Source organism: Muscardinus avellanarius, assembly GCF_963383645.1.
Source record: "Muscardinus avellanarius genome assembly, chromosome: 18".
Lineage (NCBI taxonomy): Eukaryota > Metazoa > Chordata > Mammalia > Rodentia > Gliridae > Muscardinus > Muscardinus avellanarius.
Genome location: NC_137804.1, coordinates 38619767 through 38641622, shown reverse-complemented (window position 1 = coordinate 38641622; position 21856 = coordinate 38619767). Strand labels below are relative to the sequence as shown.

General features: G+C 52.8%; 2 protein-coding genes across 2 annotated transcripts; one reads left to right on the top strand and one right to left on the bottom strand.

The window, feature by feature from the left end:
- Positions 1-926: 926 nt before the first annotated feature.
- LOC308276853 (UPF0575 protein C19orf67 homolog) lies at positions 927-7906 on the top strand (the record flags this gene model as incomplete). The annotated part of the gene is made up of 6 exons (XM_080715791.1): positions 927-1264; positions 2984-3128; positions 3246-3346; positions 3427-3612; positions 7158-7292; positions 7732-7906. 6 exons carry the CDS (start codon positions 927-929, stop codon positions 7904-7906), a joined length of 1080 nt encoding a protein of 359 aa, XP_080571917.1.
- Positions 7907-15296: 7390 nt separating this feature from the next.
- On the bottom strand, positions 15297-16657 carry MISP3 (MISP family member 3; the record flags this gene model as incomplete). The annotated part of the gene is made up of 3 exons (XM_080715392.1): positions 15297-15561; positions 15649-15832; positions 16201-16657. 3 exons carry the CDS (start codon positions 16655-16657, stop codon positions 15297-15299), a joined length of 906 nt encoding a protein of 301 aa, XP_080571518.1.
- Between the last annotated feature and the right edge of the window lie 5199 nt (positions 16658-21856).

The window sequence follows — 21856 nt, the reverse complement described above, 5'->3', positions numbered from 1 at the left end:
GTGTATGTGTGCATGGTACTGGAGATTGAACTCAGGGGTCATTCAACCTCTGAGTTACACCCCCAGCCTTTTTATATCTTAGAAACAAGATCTCACTAAAGTTACTGAGGGCCTTGCTGAATTGCAGAGGCTGGCCTAGAATTTGCCATCCTCCTGTCTCAGCCCCACAAGTACTGAGGTTACGGATGTTTGCCACTGCGCGGGCCTGAGGATTTGTCTGTGGGGAGGGGGGCTGCCGGGGAAGTGGAACCCAGGGGCTTTTCTACCTCCGAGCTATACTCCCAGACCTTTTTTATACTTTATTTGGAAACAGGGTCTTACTAAGCTGAGGCGGGCTTTGAACCTGTGTGATCCTCCTGTCTCGGCCTCCCAAGGGCTGGGATTACAAGCGTTCGCCACCACGCCCAGCTAGCCCGACAAATGTAAATAAGTGGGGTGGGTGGAGTGGGAGGCCCCGGGTCACAGATGGGGATTGGGTGTGGACGCCCTGGTCTATAACTCCGCTCTTCTCCCGTTTGGGGCTCACATTAGGGACCCCCTCCTCCCTAGGAAACTTCCTGGAAGAGGAAAAGGCGCTGGCCCCCGACTGCACCCCTAGGATCCCCGGCCCCTGCCCGGGCCTGGGTCTCGCCCTCCGCCCCTCGCCCCTTCCTCGCGCCGGGTCCCCGAGCTCGCGGGCGCACGGGCCGCAGGTGCGCGGCGCCGTCGGAGCGGCACGCCCTTCGCGGGTGTTGAGATTCAAAAGAGGCGGATTCCCCCGGCGCTGCGCGGCGCCCGCGGAGAGGTCGAGGCAGGGGCGAGTCGGGGGGCCGCGGACCCGGCCCCAGCCAGCCCGAGGCCTCCCGGGATCCTGGGGCGGGGTCGACCCTCGGCCTACGAGAGCGGCGGAGACTTACGGAACGCGGACCCCCGGCCCCAGCCCCTCCATGGCCACCGAGCCGTGGTTCATGGGGCCGCTCCCGCTGGGCCCGGGAGAGGCGCCGCCGCTGGACGCCCTGGAGCCCGGGCCGCAGCCCTGCGGGGACCCGGCCTGGTCGACGCCACCGGACCGGCCTGAGGACTCGCCGGAGCTGGAGCCCAAGGACTCCCAGGGGCAGCTGCTGGAGGCCCCCGCCGCCGCCGCGCTGGCCCCGGAGCCGCTGGCCCCCGAGCGCGGGCCAGCCCCGGCTCGCCTGCCCCTGGATGCCATGTTCAGCCCCCTCACGGAGCAGCTGCGCTACCTGCTCAAAAAGGCGGACGACTTCCAAAGCTACCTTCTTTACAGGTGCTCCTGGAGGGGCCCAGGCCCCCACAGCCTCGGCGGCCACAGCAGGGTCGCAGACTTAGAAGCATCAGGGGCCGGCCGGAAAATGAAAATTATTTAGGAACCCAGTTTCTTTTTTTTTTTTTTTAACTTTTTTTTAGTACTGGAAATTGAACTCGGGCATCCTACCTCGAAGCTACTCCTTTTTGTTTCTTATTTTGAAACAGCCTTGCTAAATTGCTGAGGCTGGCCATGAATCTGCCATCTTCCTGTCTCAGCCTTCCAAGTGAGATTACAGGCGTGCCTCACCGCTCCTGGCTGCGAACCCAGTCTCTGAGGGTGATGGGGACGGTGGACTTGGGGTGGGGTGGGACACAAATGCTAGGCCTGCCCAAAGCAGTGCAGGCCGGGGGCTGGCAAGTGTCTGGGACTTTTTCTCCCGGCTTTTAAATGCTGGCTTAATTTTGAACCTCATGCCAACAGAATAAAACCCATCTGAGGCCGATTAGGCCTGCCAGTTTGAGACCCCAGCGGACAAGCAATTCCCAGACCAGGAGAAAAGGCACTCTGATCTCAAATTTCATTGTCCATTGGAATCCTCTGAGAGGTTCCTTTAATCCCAGGTTTCTGAGCTTCACCCTGCAAAAGTCAGTTGTCAGGTGTCAGAATATTTTTTCTTTGCCGGGCGTGGTGGCGCACGCTAGTAATCCCCGCACTTGGGAGGATGAGACAGGAGGATCGCACAGGTTCAAAGCCAGCCTCAGCTACTCAGTGAGGCTCTCAGCAACTTAGTGAGACCCTGTTTCCAAATAAAGTATAAAATAGGTCTGGGAGTATAACACAGAGGTAGAAGGCCCTGGGTTCCACCCCCAGTTCCACACACACAAAAATATATTTTTTTTTATTTTAGTGCCAGGGGCCATTCTACCTCCAAGCTACACCCTCAGTCCTATTTTTTTATTCTTTATTTTGAAACAGGGTCTCGCTAATTTGTGGAGGCCTCACTAAGTAGCTGAGGCTGTCCTGAAACCTGCGATCCTCCTGTCTCAGCCTCCCAAGTACTGAGATTACAAGCCTGCGCCACCACGCCCGGCTTCAGGTGTCAGAACTGACAGGTGTTCCAAATAGGTGTGATGTAGGGCGGGCCTGAAAGAGCTCTGAGAAAGGCCTGGCACAGGATTTTTTGGTTTTGCCCCCTCCCACCTCATTTGAGGAATAAACTCCCGGGTGTTCCACCACTGACCTACACTCCCAGTTCTTTTTCTTTTTCTTTTATTTTCTTTTATTTATTTTATTTTGCAGTACTGGGGATGGAACCCAGGAGCATTCTACCTCTGAGAGACACCCTCAGGCCTGTTTTTTATTCTTTATTTTGAAACAGGGTCTCAGTGAGTTGCAAAGGGCCTCACTAAGTAGCTGAGGCTGTCTGCAAACAGCAATCCTCCTGTCTCAGCCTCCCGAATGCTGAGATTACAAGCGTGCGCCACCACGCCGGGCTCCCATTTTACTTTTTGAGACAGCGTCTCCCTAACTTTCCCAGGATAGCCTCCAACTTTCGATCCTCCTACCTCAGCCTCCCGACTGGCCAGGATCGCGAGCGTGCACCACCAGGCCTGGCAAACACTCAGGGACTTCTGTAATGGGAGTTGAGGCCACGGATAGAGGTGGGGGGTGAGCAGAGTGAGAAACCAGGGCTGGGGTGTGAGGGGGTCCCGGGTAAAGGCCCCCTTCTCCCTTTAGCAGGGACAGAGTACAGAAGGAACAACTGGCCAAGGCCATGCCCACCTTCTTAAAGATGTGCGAGCCTTACTTCCTGTACCTGGAGGCCGCCGCGCGGAGTGTCCCCCACATCTATGGAGCCCTGCAGGAGCTGGTTCGAAAGGGGGTGTGTGGAGTTTCGCAGACCCCATGCCCCGTCTCTGCTCTGGGCTCAGGCAGGCCTGGGGGTTGGGGAGGGGCTGCCTGCAGGCCGATCTCACCGTGCCCCCCCCTTTCCCCGCAGCTGTTGGAGATCTCCCAGCAGCTGACCCTGCGCCTGGAACAGTTGGTGCTCATGTATGCCTCTTTCGGCTTCGTGGACCTAGAGGAGACAGACCCCTTGAGGTAGAAGCATGGGAGGTGGGATGGGAGCGGTACCAAAGTCTGGGCCCCGGTCTCATCTTCTGTCCCCCTGTCTCCTGCAGCATCTCCTGCTTCTTCTGTGGGAGGTTTTCCATCAGCCCATCCCACCAAGTGTCCATCTTCAGGTACTGCACCCCAGCCGCCTACACGGCCAGCCGCTTCCCCCGATACCTGTACAAGAAAATGCGCTGGAACCTGGAGACCAGCCCAGAGCCCGGCAACCCCGGACAGGACACCCGTGTGGAGTAGTGAGTCCCCTTCCCCAAATCGAGCCCTCCCCGGCCCATGTTGAATGCTAATATGGGCCTCTGAACTGCCACCAAAGAGTATAGGAAACCAAGGGTTTGTTGTTTTGGTTTGGTTTGGTTTTTGTTTTTGCTACAATGGGGATTGAACTCAAGGGCATTTTTATCTCCAAGCTATACCCCCAGCTCGCTTGCTCGCGCGCGTGCGCTATCTCTCTCTCTCTCTCTCTCTCTCTCTCTATATATATATATATATATATATAATATATATATATATTATATATATATATAATTTTTTTTTTTGGTAGTACCATGGATAGAACCCAGGGGCATTCTACATCTGAGCCCCACTCCCAGCCCAATATATATATTTTTTTCAATACTGGGGATGGAACCCAGGAAGCATTCTCTGAGCTACACCTCTGAGCTACACCCCCAGACCTATTTTTTATTCTTTTTTTTTTTTTTTTTTTTTTGCGGGTCTGGGGATGGAACCCAAATAGGGTCTCACTAAGTTACAGAGAGCCTCACAAGCTGCTAAGGTTAGCCAACCTACGATCCTCCTGTCATAGCCTCCAAGTACTAGGATTACAAGGGTGTACCACCATGGCCTGGCTTCTTATTTTTATTTTGAAACAGGGTCTTGCTGCAACCTGTGATCTTCCTGTTTCAGCCTCCTAAGTACTTGGGTTATAGGCCTGCACCACCATGCCCAGCTACGTTTTTTATTTTATTTTATTTATTTATTTTTGGTGGTACTGGGGTTCCTGGAAGCCCTTCTACCTCCAGGATACACTCCCACAGGCTACACTCCTATTTTTTAACTTTTTTATGTGGAAACAGGATCTCTTAAGCCAGCGAGGCTGGCTCCGAACCAGCGCGATCCTCCTGTCTCCGCCTCCCAAGCAGGGGATTACAAGCGTGCGCCACCACGCCCGGCTACGTTTTTTATTTTTTTGTGATACTAGGGATGGAACCTAGGGGCTTTCTACCTCCAGGCTATGCACCCAGACCTATTTTTATATTTTATTTGGAAACAGGGTCTCACTAAGTTGCTGAGAGCCTCACTAAGTAGCAAACCTGAGTAATCCTCCTGTCTCAGCCTCCCAAGTACTGGGATTACAGTATGCATCACCACGCCCGGCTACCTTTTTATCTTAATGAGAGGGTGGAATTTATTTTTATTTATTTATTTTGTTTATTTTTTGGTGATACTGGGGTTCCTGGGAACACTTCTATCTCCAGGCTACACTCCCAGACCTATTTTATATTTTTATTTGGAAACAGCGTCTCTTAAGCCAGTGAGGCTGGCTTTGAACCAGTGTGATCATCCTGTCTCCGCCTCCCAAGCGCAGGCATTACAAGCGTGTGCCACCATGCCTGGCTGAGAGGGTGTGATTTAAAAAAAGAGTCCTTGTGTTGGGCTGGTGGTACATGAACACTGTAATCCCAGCATTCAGGAGGCAGAGACTGGAGGAGGATCACGGTTTCTAGACAGCCTCAGCTACTTAGGCCCTTTGCAACTCAATGAGACCCTGTTTCAAAAATAAAAAGACAAAAAAATAGGGCTGGGGGCGTGACTTGGAGGTACAATGCCCCTGGGTTCCATCCCCAGTACTGCAAAAAAAAAAAAAAAAAAAATCCTTGTGCCAGGCGTGGTGGCGCACGCTTGTAATCCCAGCATTCAGGAGGCTGAGACTGGAGGATCACGGTTTCTAGACAGCCTCAGCTACTTAGTGAGGCCCTTTGCAACTCAGTGACACCCTGTTTCAAAATAAAGAGTAAAAAATAGGCCGGGTATGGTGGCGCATGCTTGTAATCCCAGCATTTGGGAGGCAGAGAGGAGGATCGCGCAGGTTCGAAGCCAGCCTCACTGGCTTGGGAGACCCTGTTTCCAAATTTTAAAAAAGTATAAAATAGGTCTGGGAGTGTAGCCCAGAGGCAGAAGGGTTTCTAGGAACCCCAGTACCACCAAAAAAAAAAAAAAAAAAAAAAAAAGGGCTGTGCCAGGGATGGTGGTGCATGCTTGTAATCCCAGTATTTAGGAGACTGAGACAGGAGGATCGCAGATTTGTGGCTAGCCTCGGGTACTTAGTGAGGCCCTTTGCAACTCAGACCCTGTTTCAAAATGAAGAATAAAAAATAGGGTTGGAGATGTAGCTTGGAAGTAGAATGCCCCTAGGTTCAATTCCCAGTGCCACAAAGCCACAAAGAAAAAGAAAAAAAAAGGCAGGCTGTCACCGGGTATAGTATATACCTGTAATCCCAGTACTTGGGAGGCTGAGACAGAGGATCTTGGGTCCATAGCCAGTGTCAACTTAGGCCCTCTGCCACTTAGACCCTGTTTCAAAATAAAGAATAAAAAAATAGGGCCTCCCTGGCATGGTGGCGCATGCTTGTAATCCCAGCATTTGGGAGGCTGAGACCGAAGGATCGCGGTTCGCGGACAGCTTCAGCTACTAAGTGAGGCCCTCTACAACTCAGTGAGACCCGGTTTCAAAAAAAAAAAAAAAAATAGGGCAGGGGGTGTAGCTTGGAGGTCGAATGCCCCTGGGTTCCATCCCCAGACCCACAAAAAATAAAATAAAATAAATAAAATAAAAATAGGGCCTGGGGTGCCGCACACTTGTCATCCCAGCCTTCAGAGGTAGAGACCAGAGGATCGCAGTTCTCGGACAGCCTCAGGTGTTTAGCGAGGCCCTTCTTAACTTAGTGAGACCCTGTTTCAAAAGATAAAAAAAAAAAAAGACTAAAAAAAATAGGACTGAGGGTGAAGCTCGGAGGAAGAATGCCCCTGAATTCCATCCCGGTACCACAAAAATAAATAAATAAATAAATAAATAAATAAATAAATAAATAAATAAATAAATAAAAATAGGGCTGGAAGCTGGGTGTGGTGGCGCACCTTGTAACCCCAGCATTTGGGAGGCTGAGATAGGAGGATCACGGTTTGCAGACAGCTTCAGCTACTTAGTGAGGAGGCCTTTTGCAACTTAGTGAGACCCTATTTCAAAATAAAGAACAAAAAGTAGGACTGGGGATGTAACTTGGAGGTAGAAGGCCCCTGGGTTCAATCCTCAGTACCACCAAAAAACCAAGGCAAGCTGTTCGGGAGAGACGGGTGTCACATCTTTACCTGGGAGCTTCAGGGCGACTTCTGATGATACCTTATTCCTAAAATTGAATCTCTCAACTCAATAGCTAGGAAACTAATCACTTTGTATGTGGGGGGCAGAGGATGACAGGGCTATTGAGGACTGAACCTAGGGGTGTTCTACCTCTGAGCTACACCCCAAGATTCTTTTTGCGGTGCTGGGGATGAGACCCAGGGGCATTCTACCTCTGAGCAACACCCCCAGTCCTATTTTTTTTATTCTTTATTTTGAAACAGGGTCTCACTGAGTTGCAAATGGCCTCACTCAGTAGCTGAGGCTGGCTTCGAACCTGCGCTATCCTCCTGTCTCAGCCTCCCAAATGCTGAGATTATAAGCGTGTACCACCAGGCCAGGCTTCTGATCGCTCTTAATGGCCGCTCTCTCCCCTCGCAGCTACTTCCTGTGCTACCGAGATACTTGGGAGGACACAGGCCAGAGTCCAGCCAATTCGTGCCCCCAGATCCAGAAGCTGTGGTCCATTGGTCGATGGGTGCCCTTGGGACCAGCTGAGGATGATCTGTACTCATGGTAGGAGCCAGGGCGAGGGCAACGTGAGCTTGGGCTCGTGAGGGAGGAGGCAGAAACCCACCCAGTGCTTTGCTCCCCTTGGTAAGAATACCAGTTTATCGTGTTAGGATAACATTTTATTGTGCCTTGAATGTGCTTTATGCAAACTCATGTAACAAACCACTGAGGTCTAGAACCAAGGCCCCATTTTACAAAGGAAACAGGTGGTCAGAGAAGTTAAGTTACCTGCCCAAGGGCATTGCAGCCAGCCCAGTGGCCGGATTAAGACCAATGCGTCCACTTCTCGGAGACATCACTAAGTTTCTCACCGATAGCAAGGAAAGAACTTCTCTTAACCCAAGAAAGCCTCTTTCAGCAGCCACAGCGTCTCACTCGGGGCAGGGGCTCCCGAGGGGCAGGGGGCCTCTCACGTACGGGCCTGCCTGTCCCCGGCCCCCAGGATTTTGTGCCCGCAGCCGCCTGGGGACTACCAACAGCTACTGACTATTGGCTTCGAGGAACCATCGCACATGCTAGCCACCGACCTGCTGGTGCAGATTCTGATCGGCCAGGCAGGCCCGGCCCGGCCCCCGAGCGCTGCCGGACCCTCGGCGTGGGCCTCGCAGGGGCCTTGAACGGGAGGAAGGAAGAAGGCGGGGGCCGGGCTTGACAGTTCCAAACTCCAAGACAGAGGCCCGGGGAAGGGTCCAACGATCTTCCAGCGCAGCCCGGCCTCGCCTTCCAGGGATGGACCGAGCTCTCCTGTCTGCACCGAGTCCCGCCAGGCCGACAGTGCAACCCCGAGGGCGGACTCACACACCCGTTTTGTGTTAAATAAAAGAAAAGGTCACAGGCTCAGCGTCCGCTCGGAGCGCCGCGCCCCGCCCCTTGGGGGAAGGCCACGCCCACCCGCGCCGTCTTCTGGGAAAGGTAGTCGCCGGGCTCCGGCCTCTAGCCCGCTGATAGGCTAGGGCCCGCGCATGCGCAGAGGGCGCGTGAAGCAAAAGGGGAAGTAGCGGCGCCGGTCGACAACCGGAACCCAGAAACCCTCAAGTTTTGGGTAGCAGGGAAATTCAACGCCCCCGAAGGAAGAGGCTCGGTGTCACGCCCACGCGCCCCGGTCCTAACCCGGAAGTGGTTCCTTTCTCATGTAAAAGACTACATTTCCCGACGGGCACGGGAGAAAGTGCGGGCGAGCCGTTTCCGAAGGGCCGGGCGGGGCAGGGCGGGGAGCGGGAGGTTCGCGCGGGGCCGCGGTCTGGAGCGGGGCGCCCGGCCGGTCTCGCTGTCCTTCGGTGGGGTGTCCGGGGCGCGGGCGGGACAGGGCAGTTCCAGGAAGCTCCAGCTTGGGATCGGTCGGACTCCATGCTGGGACCGGAGAGGAGGCTCCGGTGAACTGAGAAGCGAACTCACCTGTCCACGCCGCGCCACCCGGGACTCGAATCGGCCCTCCGCGGCCACACGCTCTTCGAGGAAGCGTGTCTTCTTTCCTGGCGTCGTCATTTCGCTGTCTTTTCTTTGGGGGAGCAGGCACCTTGGGTTGAACCAGGGGCATTCTGCCTCCCAGCTACACCCCAGCCCTTTATTTTGAATGTTTTATTTTACTTTATTTGGGGGTACTAGGGATTGAACCCGGAGGAATTCTATTACTGAGCCACACCTCTAGCCCTTTTATTATTGGTATACTTTTTCAGTGCATTATATCACATAATGTAGTTGTCACAGAATTCAGTCCATAGTCAAGGACACGCGCACCGCACCCGGTGGGCGCCCCTCACTCCCCGCGCTTCCCAGGCAGCATACTGAGGTCGACACTGGTCCCCTCACATCTGTACATTATGTCCATGGGTGTGACCCCTTCCTCTGGACCGCCGTCCCGCTCCACGGAGGTCCCCCATTATCTGGAGGCCCTGTGGTCTCCCAGTGACTCTAGTTTCCCCGTATGAGAGAAAACCTAGGACCCAGCTGATTGCATTTAATGTCATGTTCTCCAGGTCCACCCACTTTCCTGCAAATGACATTATTTTGCTCTTCTCAGTAGAATTCCACTGTGTGTATATCCCATAATTTTGTAATCCATTCATCTGTTGAACACCTACCTTGGTTCCATAGTTTGTATTTTCTTTTTTTCTTTTGGCGGGTCTGGGGATGGAACCCAGGGGCATTCGACCTCTGAGCTACTTTTTATTCTTTATTTTGAAATCGGGCCTCACTGAGTTGCAGAGGGCCTAAGTAGCTGAGGCTGTCCTCCAACCGCGATCCTCCAGTCTCTGCCTCCCAAGTGTGGGGATTACAAGCGTGCGCCACCACGCCCGGCTTAGTTTGGATTTTATGAATTGTGCTGCTATAAACATGGATATGCACATATTACTATAATTTCCTGATTTCAGTCCCTTTGGAAAAATACTCGAGTAGTACAAATGGATTTTATATGTGTGTGTGTGTGTGTGTGTAGTGTGTGTGTGTGTGGTGCTGGGGACAGAACCCAGGGGCATTCTACCTCCTAGCTACACCCCCAGACCAGTTTTTTATTCTTTATTTTGAAACAGGGTCTCACCAAGTTGCAAAAGGCCTCACTAAATAGTTGAGGCTGTCCACGAACCCCTCCCAGGTACTGGGATTACAAGCGTGCGCCACCATGCCCGGCATGGATTATATTTTTTATTTTTGTTTTTAATTAATTAAAAAAAATTTTTTTTGGTACTGGGGATTGAACCCAGGGGCTTTCTACCTCCGGGCTATACTCCCAGATATATTGTATTTGGAAACAGGGTCTCACTCAGTTGCTGAGAGCCTCACTAAGTAGCCGAGGCTGGCTTCAAACCTGTGTGATCCTCCTGTCTCAGCCTCCCAAGCTCGGGATTACAAACCTGCGCCACCACACCTGTCTTTTCTCACTGAGTTTTGAATGGCCTTGTTAAGTAGCTAAGGCTGTCTTCGAAATATGATCCTCTGGTATCCGCCTCCTGGATGCTGGAATTACAAGTGTGGGTCACCACACTCCGCATTTTTTTTTTTTTAAGTAGTCTTGCTAGGTTGCTGAGGCTGGCTTTGAACCTGTGATCCACGTGTCTTCAGCCTCCCACATCCTGGGATTTAGAGGCATGTGCCGCCACATCTGGCTCATTTTGTGTCTCTTTACACTGAGGGACAGCTTTTAGTCCCATCCCCAGTAAAAAAAAATGAAAAGTAAAAAAGAGCCAAGGCCAGGCATGGTGGCACATGTTTGTAATCCCAGGACTTGGGACCCAGGAGACGGGAGGACCACAGGTTCGCAGCCAGCCTCAGCAACTTAGACGCTGTTTCTCATATGCAGAAGCTAGGGAGTATTCAGAATACAAGAGGTCTTCATCTAATGGAGGAGAAACTCCAGTGGAGTCAGGGAGGTGGACTGGGGAAGTGGAGAGGGGAAAGGTCAAGGAAAATGACTTCCATTGACATAATGTAATACGTCAGAATACCAGTGTCAATCTCAATACCAGGCGTGGGGAGGGGGTCAGGAGTGGTGTCCACGTATGTCCCTGGCATTCTGAGCCACATTATGAAGTAAGTCTCTAATGCCCCAATAGAAGCATAGAAACAAAGCCGGGCGTGGTGGCGCACACTTGTAATCCCAGCATTTGGGAGGATCGCGGTTCGAGGACAGCCTCAGCTACTAGTGAGGCCCTCTGCAACTCAGTGAGACCCTGTTTCAGAATAAGAAAAAATAGGGCAGGGGGTGTCGCTGGGAGGTAGAATGCCCCTGGGTTCCATCCCCGGTACAGAAAAATAAATAAATAAAATATAAGGCTGAAGGCGTAGCTCAGAGGTATAACGCCCGAGTTCAGTACTCAGTACCACAAAAATAACCTGATGTCCACATCCCCGGTCCTACTTGGCAGAGACCTCAGTTGAATGTAATATGCAAGGAAATTAGAGAATCTCCAGTCTATACATAAACAACCCTCTTCACTTTCTCCATACGGGGTTCCTACCTCTCCCTGAGAATTCACACAGGCTTTTTTTTTTTTGTATTGGGGATTGAACCCAGGGGCATTCTACGAAATACACCTCCAGTCTTATTTTTTTTTTTTTTCAGGTCTGAGGATGGAACCCAGGGGCATTGAACCTCCAAGCTACATCCCCTGCCCTATTTTTTTTTCCTTTATTTTGAAACCGGGTCTCACTGAGTTGTGGAGGGCCTAAGTAGCTGAGGCTGTCCGCGAACCGCGCTCCTCCAGGTCTCAGCCTCCCAAATGCTGGGATTACAAGCGTGCGCCACCACGCCCGTCTCCAGCCTTATTTTAATTTTTATTTTGAAACAGGGTCTCACTAAGTTGTTGGCAGACTTAGTTGCTGAGGGTAGCTTCAAACCCAAGATCCTCCTGTCTCAGCCTCCCAAGTATTGGGGATTACAAGTGTGTATCACCACACCCAGTATTATTTTTATTAATTTTTTTGTGGTACTGGGGATGGAACCCAGGGGCCTTCTACCACGAGGCTACACTCCGGAAACAGGGTCTCACTAAATTGCTGAAAGCCTCACTAAGTAGCTGAGTTGAGGCTGGCTTCAAACCTGTGTGATCCTCCTGTCTCAGCCTCCCAAGTGCTGGGATTACAAGCGTGAGCCACCATGCCTGGCCTTATTTTTATTTTTGAAAGAGGGTCTCATTTGGTTGATAAGAGTCTCTCTACTTGCTGAGGCTGTTTTTTTGTTTGTTTGTTTGTGGTGCTGGGGACTGAACCCAAGGAGATTCTATATGTAAGCTATATGTAAGATTCCATATGTAAGAGACTCTTATCACTAAGTTGAGGGCCTCACTATGTTGCTGAGCCTGGCCTTGAACCTGCGATCCTCCTGTCTCAGCCTCCCATGTACTGGATGGCAGGCATGTGCCACCACGCCCCACTCAGAACAGGCTCTGAGTGTGTCCACCCCCCATCTAGCAGCCGTGGCTCTTTCCTGCCTTTGTCTGCAGACTTCCAGGGTCACCCTCAAGCCTGCAGCCAACCACAAGCCTGGAAGGCCCCCTCAGGAGGCAGGCCCTTCTTGGACTAAGTAGCTCTGGCGTGCAAAGCCTACAGATCTGTCCGCTCTCGCTTTCATCATTTGTGTTTCACTAGACACTTGCTGTTTCGACGTATAGGACAGAATTGAAAGCTCAAGGGGTTTAAACAACAGTTCTAAAATGTTACCGGGTCTCACCTTCTCTGATCTTGGTGCCCTTTTCTTTTTTCCAGTATTGGGGATTGAACCCAGGGCCATTCTACCTCTGAGCTATACCCTGCGACCCATTTTTTATTCTTTTTCTTTCCTTTTTTTTTTTTTTTTCTTTGCGGTACTGGGGATGGTACCCAGGGGCAGTCTGCCTCTGAGCTCCACTCCAGCCCTATTTTTTATTCTTTATTTTGAAACAGGGTCTCACTGAGTTGCAAAGGGCCTCAATAGGTAGCTGAGGCTGTCCTCAAACCGCAATCCTCCTGTCTCAGCCTCCCAAATGCTAGGATTACAAGTGTGCACCACCGTGCCTGGTTCTTATTCTTTATTTTGAAACAAGGTCTCACTGAGTTGCAGAGGGCCTCACTAAGTAGCTGAGGCTGTCCGCGAACCTCAAACCTTGATCATCCTGTCCAAGCCTCCCAAATGCTGGGATTACAAGCATGTGCCAAACATCCAGCTTCTTGCTGCACTTCTGAGAAGCTGTAAAAGTATAACCACAAGCCCAGGATGCTGGCCCAGGCCTGTAATCCCAGTACAGTGGAAGCTGAGACAGGAATATTGCAGGTTCGAAGCCAGCCTCAGCAATTTAGCGCAGCTCTCAGCAACTTAGTGAGATCCTTCTTCCAAATAAAAATTAAAATACAGCTGGGGGGTAAAGCACCAAAAATAGTAAAAAAGTAGAGCCACAGAATGTGAACTGCATAGATTCAGTTTGGCAGACAACTAGGGTGTTTACTGAACCCCACGTCGGGGAGAGAAAATAACCAGGGTTGCTGGCGTGGTGGCGCACGCTTGTAATCCCATTGGGAGGCTGAGACCGGAGGATCGCGGTTCGCGGACAGCCTCAGCTACTTAGTGAGGCCCTCTGCAACTCAGTGAGACCCGGTTTCAAAATAAAGAGTAAAAAATAGGGCAGGGGGTGCAGCTCGGAGGTCAAATGCCCCTGGGTTCCAATCCCAGACCTGCAACAAAAAAAAGAAAGAGCCGGGTGTGGCAGCGCAAGCTTGTAATCCCCGCGCTTGGGAGGGAGGCTGAGACAGGAGGATCGCTCAGCTACTTAGTGAAGCTCTCAGCAACTTAGTGAGACCCTGTTTCCAAATAAAATATAAAAAAAGGTCTGGGAGTATAGCCCGGAGGTAGAAAGCCTCTGGGTTCCACCCCAGTACCACAAAAAAAAAAAAAAAAAAAAAAAAGAACTAGGGTTGGAAAACTGACAGCTACAGGCCCGATTACAGATAAGTGATATTGCCACCCTTCCTCCGGCCCTCCTGAACACCACTTGTGCACTACTTAATTACTTATTGGCAGTACTGGGGACTGAATCCAGGGGTGCTCTGCCACTGAGCGACATCCCCAGCCCATTTATTTATTTATTATTTATTTATTTATTTATTTATTTATTTATTTATTTATGGTACTAGGGATTGAACTCAGGAGTTTACCTCTGAGCTATACCCCCAGCCCTATTTTTTATTCTCTATTTTGAAACAGGCTCTCACTAAGTCGCTTAGAGCCTCATTACTAAGTCGCTGATGCCGGCCACAAACCTGCGATCCTCCTGTCTCAGCCTCCCAAGTACTGGGGTTACAGGTCTATGCCAGCACACCTGCGTATTAATTTATTTTCATGATACTGGGGATTGAACCTAGGCGAATTCTACCTCCAAGCTACACCCGCTGCCCTTTTTAATTTTTCTCTTGAAACAAGGTTTCATTAGGTTTCTGAAAGTCTCACTGAATTTCTGAGGCTGTCCTTGAACTGGGGATTTTTCCCGTTTCAACCTGTCAAGTACTGGGATTCCAAGTCTGTACCACGGCATCCATTTATTTGGGAACGCGGTCTTGCCAAGTTGCTGAGGCTGACCTCCAAACATCCACCTTCCTGTCTCAGCCTCCCATGTACTAGGGTGAAGTGTGTACCACCATGGCTCCTTTTTTATTTTGAGACAGGGTCTTGCTAACTTTCTAGGCTGGCTTCAAACTTTCAATCCTTCTGCCCTGGCCTCCCGAATAGCTGGGAGTGCAGGCATAGGCCACTGCCTCCTCCTCAAAACTGACCCCACACAATGACCTGGTCCCAGGGAGGAAGGAGGTGGAGAAGGACGGCCAGGAGCTGCAGACATCCAGGAGGGGCTTGCATCCCTCACTACTACTTTTATTTTCCAATTATTGTTCACATATCTCAAGCAGGAACGGCCTCACATCATCGCCTCTGTCTAGCCAATGTGCCGGACGGGGCAGCCGTTGTCCCTAGTAAAAGTCTAGAAAAGAAGCTGGGCGTGGTGGCACAAGCTTGCAATCCTGGCACTTGGGAGGCTGAGACAGAAGGATCGCAGGTTCAAGAACGGCCTCGGCAAGTAGTAAGACTCTGATCAACGTAGAAAGACCCTGTTTCTAAAGTAAAAAATAAAATAGGGCTGAGGATGTAACTCGGAGAATGCTCCCGAGTTCAGTCCTGTACCAAAAAAAGTCAGAATCTGAGTGCCGCGTTTCGCGCCTGTGCCGCCAGGGGGCAGTAGGACCCGGGCCGGTGGGCTTGGCTCCAGCCAGGCGGGCAGGCTGGCCGCCGGGCCACGAGCAGATAAGGGCGCATTCCGGCATTCCGGCCGGCGCCCCTAGTGGCTTTCTTAGCCCTCTCTCCACCCTCCTCGTTCCTGCCCACCTCAGACAAAGTGGACCGAGAAAAAACAACAAAACAAAACAAAACAAAACCCAGCTTGCACTGCCCAGAAAAAGAAAGAGGCTTTATTGTGTGTGTGCCGGGGCGGGGGCGCATCCCTCCAACAGTCCAGGGAAGGTTAGTTCAATTAGGCTGAACCGGGCAGGTCACTCACGGGCTTGTGGGTGCTGGTCAACTACGGGCTTGTGGGTGCTGGTCAGTTTCCCCGTTTCGGAGAGGGCACTGGTGAGTTTCAGAAAGTCGACGTCGAGGATGGGCCTGGTCGATTTCGAGGTCCCCAGGGCAGAGGCCGCACCCCTCTCCAGGCCTCCCGCCGATCCGGGCGGGGGCACTGCGGGGCGTCCCCACCCGGTGCTTGCACAGGTATGCAGATGAGCCCAGCCTACTCGAACCTCAAGGTTTGCGCTCCTCCTGAGAAGAGGGAGACGGAGTGCGAGGCCGCCCTCAGGGACCCACGCGTGGCATCCAGGGAATCTGGGCACCGGGGCCCCTCCGCACCCCGGGCTGCAGCCGGCCAGGGCAGCGCTCCTGGGGCGCAGGGAGGCACCTTTCCCTCCCGGGGCGCCCGCAGGGAGGGGTGCGAGGAGCTCTGGGGAGGGGACTCGCACCTGCTCCAGGCCGTTCTCCGAAGCCTTTCCGCGGGGGGGCCATATCACTGCCAACTTCCCGTCGCCCCTGCTCGCTGCGGGGGAGGGCACCCTCAGCCGGGCTGTCTCTGCTCTCACCAGCTGGAGGCAGCCCAGGCGGAGGCCGGCCGCACCCCCTAAATACATACAGGTGTTCACCCTCCCTTTCTGCTCCCCGGGGAGGCCTCCACCCGGTACCGGGGATGCGGGAACACGAGGGAGGCGGACTCGGAGTGGAGAGACAGGACCCGAAAACCAGGAGGAGTGCAGGGTCGGGGTTCGCAAGAAAGGCTCCCGAGAGCCACGGAGGGCGGACCCGCGGATCCATCGCGGCCCGCGGGACGGAGCTCGGGGACTAGCCCGGGGGGAGGGGCGGGGCGGAGCGCCAGCGGCGACCCCGGGCCGGAGGGCGGCGCGGGCTTACCCGCGAGGCTGGGCGCGGGCTCGGGGGGCTCGCTGGCGCCGTAGACGCAGAGCCGCTGGCGCCGCAGCTCCTGCTCGCGCGCGCGCACCTCGCGCACCTCCTGCTCCAGCAGCGACGGCGCGGGGGGCGGCGGGGCGCGGCCGGGCGGCGGGGCGCGGCCGGGCGCCGGCCCCTCGAAGAGCCGCCGGAGCTCGCCCAGCCGCGGCGGCCGCTCGGGGGGCGCCAGCGCCGCCTGCCGGTGCGCCTCGCGCGCGATGTCGCGCTGCATCTGGGCGCCCGCCCGTGCGCGCTCCCGGGCGCGCGGGAGCGCGGGCCCCGGGCCGGGCCGGCCGAGCACCGGCCGCACGCGCAGCTGCACCAGCTCCTGGCCCGCGCCCCGGCTCAGGCCCCGGCTGCGGCGCAGGCTCTCCTCGCGCTCGCAGCTGCGGCGGATCTCGCGCTCGATGGGCGTCTCCATGCGCAGCTCCGCCTCGGGACGCGGTGGGGAGCCGGGCTGGGGGGCTTCCGAGCCTGCCCCGGAGGAGGAGGGGGTCTCAGGGCCGGGGGACGGGCGCTGCCCCGGGCCCTCCGCGCCTCCCGCTGCAGGCAGCGCAGGGGCGTCGCTACCTGGCCAGGGGCGCCCGGTGCCCAGCTCCGCTGACCGCTGCGCGACTTCGCCCTCTCGCTCCGGGGTCTCCGCTCGCTGCCCCGACGGGGGCCCCGCGACCTCGCCTTCCAGCCCGGGGCCCTGGGTGTCCCGCTCCGGGGCTTCGCTGTCCGGCCCGGAGGGCGCGAGGCCCTGAGCCTCAAACGACCCCAGGGCTCCGCTGTCCGGGGTCTAGGCGCAGGAGCAGCGTGGAAGCCTCGGCCCCCAGACCTAGGCTTTTGATGCCCAGAGACAGGACGCCGCGCCCAGCCCGGCACCTGTGGCTCTAAGGCGTCGCCCGAGCGCCCGGCTCTGACCCGCCTCTGGCCTCCAGGAACGGCCCCGGGGGGCCGGGCTGGGCGCCGCCCCCGGCACCTGCCCGAGCACTCCGGCCCCGCCCCGGCCCGCCCTCGCGGCGGGGGCACCCTGCCCGGGCACCGAGTTTCGTCCACCGGTGCCCTGGGTCAGCCCAGGGCACAGAACTTCTGGGGAAAACGTTTCCCTAAGCCCTGCTGGCCACCTAGAGGACCACGCTGAACTCGGGGTCCTCCCGCCGGCCGCACCTGGGCACCTGCTGGGGCCAGCGTCCCTAGCATCGCCCAGGAGACCTGGCCGGGAAGCGCAGCACGGGGCCTCTGAGTCACGGGGCCTCAGGGGAAAGGGTGTCCCCCGAGGGGTCCCCAGCCTGCCCCTCCCCGCCCAGTCCGTGTCCGCGGCGGCGGGCGGCGCCCATGGCCTCCGCGCCCTCCGCGCTGCACCGCACAGCTCGGCCCGAGGGGGCGCCCGGAGCCGCCTCTCCTGGGCTCCCCGACCCCCCCCCCCGGAAAAGTGTGCGAGGGATCCGCCGCCAGGCTCGCTCCCTCGCTGAGGAAGGAGAGAGGACTCGGAGTGGACACGGTTGGAAGAGGGTCACCTCCGGCCGCGCCGCCGGCTGGAGAAGCCCCGGCAAGGGGAGCAGAAAGCATCCGGGCCAGAGCGCTGTGTGGCCGGAGCCACCCGCGGGGACATTTTCCCCTCGAACTTCGGCCGACTTCCACCTGTTAGAAGCAGGTTTCCCTCAGAACCCGCCCCACCCCAACATGCTATCCGGGATGGCCCGGAAACAAGACAGATACCTAAAGAATACGCGTGGCACCCGCCTGTCATCCTAGTACGTGGGAGGCTGAGGCAGGAGGATCGCAGATTCCAGGCCGGTCTCACCAACTTAGTGAGACTGTCAGCAACCTAGTGAGACCCTGTTTCAAAGTAAAAATTAAAGCTAGGCGTGGTGGCAAATGCCTGTAATCCCAGTATTTGAAAGGTTGAAATGGGAAGATCACAGGTTCGGGGTCTGCCTCGGCAATTTAGTGAGGTCTTTTCAAAGAAAAACATAAAATAGGGCTGTGGGTATAGCTCAGAGATAGAATGCCCCTGGGTTCAATCTTCAGTACCACACACACAAAAAATAAATAAATAAAAATAAAAAATAAAAAAGGCTAGGATGTAGCTCAGATATAGAATATCCTTGGGTTCCTTCCCCAGTACCTAAAAAAATAAAAAAAATAAGAGGAAGCCCTAAGTGGTGGCGCAGGCCTGTGATCCCAGTACTTAGGAGGCTGAATCAGGAAGATCTTGGGTTAGAGGCCTGGCTCAGCAATTTAGGGAGATTCTCCGCAACTTTGTAAAGACCCTGTTTCAAAAAAGGGAGAACCCAGGTGTGGATGGCACATGCTTGTAATCCCAGCATTTGGGAGGCTGAGACAGGAGGATGGCGGTTTCTGAACAGCCTCAGCTACTTAGGCTCTTTGCAACTCAATAAGACTCAGGTTCAAAATAAAGAATAAAAAAAATAGGGCTGGGGTGTAGCTTGGAGATAGAAAGCCCCTGGGTTCCATCCCAGTATGGCAAAAAAATGGGGGGAGGGAGCAGGGCAGGACATAGAATTCCTCTGGGTTCACTCTCCAATACCAAAATTACTTAAGTAATTAATTTTTAAAAATAAAAAGGGCTGAGCCGGGTGTGGTGGCGCACGCTTGTAATCCTCACTCTTGGGAGGCTGAGACAGGAGGATCCCACAGGTTCGAAGCCAGCCTCAGCTACTTAGTGAGGCTCTCAGCGACTTAGTGAGACCCTGTTTCCAAATAAAATATAAAATAGGTCTGGGAGTGTAGCTCAGAGGTACAAAGCCTCTGGGTTCCACCCCCAGTACCACCAAAATAAATAAATAATAAAAAACAATAAAAATAAAAAGGGCTGAGGGCTAGCTCAGAGGTGCAATCTCCCTGGGTTCAATCCCCAGTATCACAAAATAAAGAATTAAATTAAAAATAGAAAGGTCTGGTGGGTGTAATTCAGAGATAGAATGCCCCTAAGTTCAATCCCTAGTACCAAACAAATAGAAATAAAAGGAAGATCATGCTGGGCGTGGTGGCGCACGCTTGTCATCCCCGCGCTTGGGAGGCGGAGACAGGAGGATCGCACAGGTTCGAAGCCAGCTTCGCTGGCTTAAGAGACCCTGTTTCTAAATAAAAATATAAAAATGGGTCTGTGTAGCCCGGAAGTATAAGGGTTTCCAAGAACCCCACCCAGTACCACCAAAAACAAAAAAAAGATCACATACTGTGCATCTATTTAAAAGTTATAAAATCAAACTATGAACAATAAAATAAAATGTGTTATCTGATGAAAACATCCCAAATTCCCAACCAAATCAGACAGGATGTTGCATACCTGTAATCCCAGTCCTTGAAAGGCTGAGACAGGAGGATCACAAGTTTAAGGCCAGCCTTAGCATTTAGCGAGATCTAGTTTTAAAACAATGAAAAATAATGTCAGGCTTGGTGGCGCACGCTTGGCAACCCAGTACTTGGGAGGATGAGACAGAAGGATTGCCCAGGTTCAAAGCCAGCCTCAGCTACTTAGTGAGGCTCTCAGAAATTTAATGAGAGCCTGTTTCCAAATAAAATATAAAATAGGCTGAGGGTGTAACCCGGAGGTAGAAGGCCCCTGGGTTCCATCCCCAGTACTACAAAAAAAAAAAAAAAAAAGAAAAGAAAAGAAAGAAGGAAGGAAGGAAAGGAAGAAAGAAAGAAAGAAGAAAAGAAAGAAAGAAAGAAAGAAGAAAATAAAAAGGCCTGGGCCGAGCGTGGTGGCCCACGCTTGTAATCCCAGCATTTGGGAGGCTGAGGGCTGAGACAGGAGAATTGCGGTTCCTGGACAGCCTCAGCTACTTAGTGAGGCCCTCTGCAACTCAGTGAGACCCAGTTTCAAAATAAAGAATAAAAAAATTGGGCAGGGGGTGTAGCTCAGAGGTCAAATGCCTCTGGGTTCCATCCCCAAACCCGCAAAAAAAATAAATAAATAAAATAAAATAAAATAAAAAGACTAAAAGATAGGACCGGGGTATAGCACAGAGGTAGAATGTCCCTGGGTTCCATCCCCAGTACTGCAAAATAAATAATAAATAAATAAATAAATAAATAAATAAATAAATAAGGAAAAAATTGGGCTGGGGGTTTAGCTTAGAGGTAGAATGCCTCTGAGTTTAATCCTCAATGCCACACACACACACACACACACACACACACACACACACACGTGAGCCGGTATGTAAAGGGCAAACCGGTAATCTCAGTGTTTAGGAAGCTGAGAAGGATTGCAGGTTTGCAGTCAATTTCCTCAATTTAGTAAAGCTCTCAGCAATTTAGTGAGATCCTGTTTCCAAATGAAAAATAAAAGGGTCAGGGGTATAGTTCAGAGGTAGAACAGCCCTGGGCTCAATCTCTAATACTAAAAAAAAAAAAAAAATCCAGGTGTGGTGGTACACACTTATAATCCCAACTAAAGGCTGAGACAGGAGGATTGCAGGTTCAAATCCAGCCTCAGCAACATAGTAAGACTCTCAAAAAATAAAAAGGCCCGGAACATGGTGGGATTACACTTGTAATCCCAGTACTTGGGTGGCTGAGACAAGAGGATTGTAGCCTCATGGCCAGCCTCAGCTATTTAAGGAGGCCCTTTGCAATTTAGTGAGACCCTATTTCAAAATAAATAATAAAAAATGGGCTGGGGATGTAGCTTGAAGGTAAAATGCTCTGGGTTCAATCCCCAGTACTGCAAAAAAGAAAGAAAGAATAAAAAATTAAAGCTGGAGATGTAGCTTAGAGGTAGAATGCCCTGGGTTCAATCCCCAGTTCCAAAAATATAATATGAACAAATAAACAAATAAGATAAAAATGAAAAGCATTGGGGTATATCTCGGATTTAGAATGCCCCTGGGTTCAATCCCTGTTACCCCCCCCCAAAAAAAAAGACAAACAAAAGACAGGCATGGCTGGGCATAGTTTCCCCCACCTATAAGCAATTTATCAACACACTGTTTCAACATAAAAAATAAAAAGGAAGCCGGGCATGGTAGCGCATACTTATAATTCCAGCATTTGGGAGGCTGAGACAGGAGGATTAGGGTTTGCAGACAGCCTCAGCTACTTAGTGAGGCTCTTTGTAACTCAATGAGACCCTATTTCAAAAATAAAGAATAGAGCTGGACATGGTGACACGAGCTTGTAATCCCCGTGCTTGGGAGGCTGAGACAGGAGGATCACGCAGGTTCGAAGCCAGCCTCAGCTACTTAGTGAGGCTCTCAGCTACTTAGTGAGATCCTGTTTCCAAATAAAGTATAAAATAGGTCTGGGAGTATAGCTCGGAGGTAGAAAGCCTCTGGGTTCCACCACAAGAAAGAAAGAAAGGAAGATAGGAAAGAGGAAGGAAGGAAGCAAGCAAGCAAGCAAGCAAGCAAGCAAGCAAGCAAGCAAGCAAGCTGGGCATGGTGGCACAGGCTTGTAATCCCAGCATTCAGGAGGCTGAGCTCAGAAGATGGCAGTTCGCGGACAGCCTCAGCTACTTAGTGAGGCCCTCTGCAACTTAGACCCTGTTTCAAATAAAAAAGAATAAAAAATTGGGCAGGAGGTGTAGCTCAGAGGTTGAATGCTCCTGGGTTTCATCCCCAGACAGACCCGCAAAAAAAAAAAAAAAAAAAAAAGAAATAAAGAG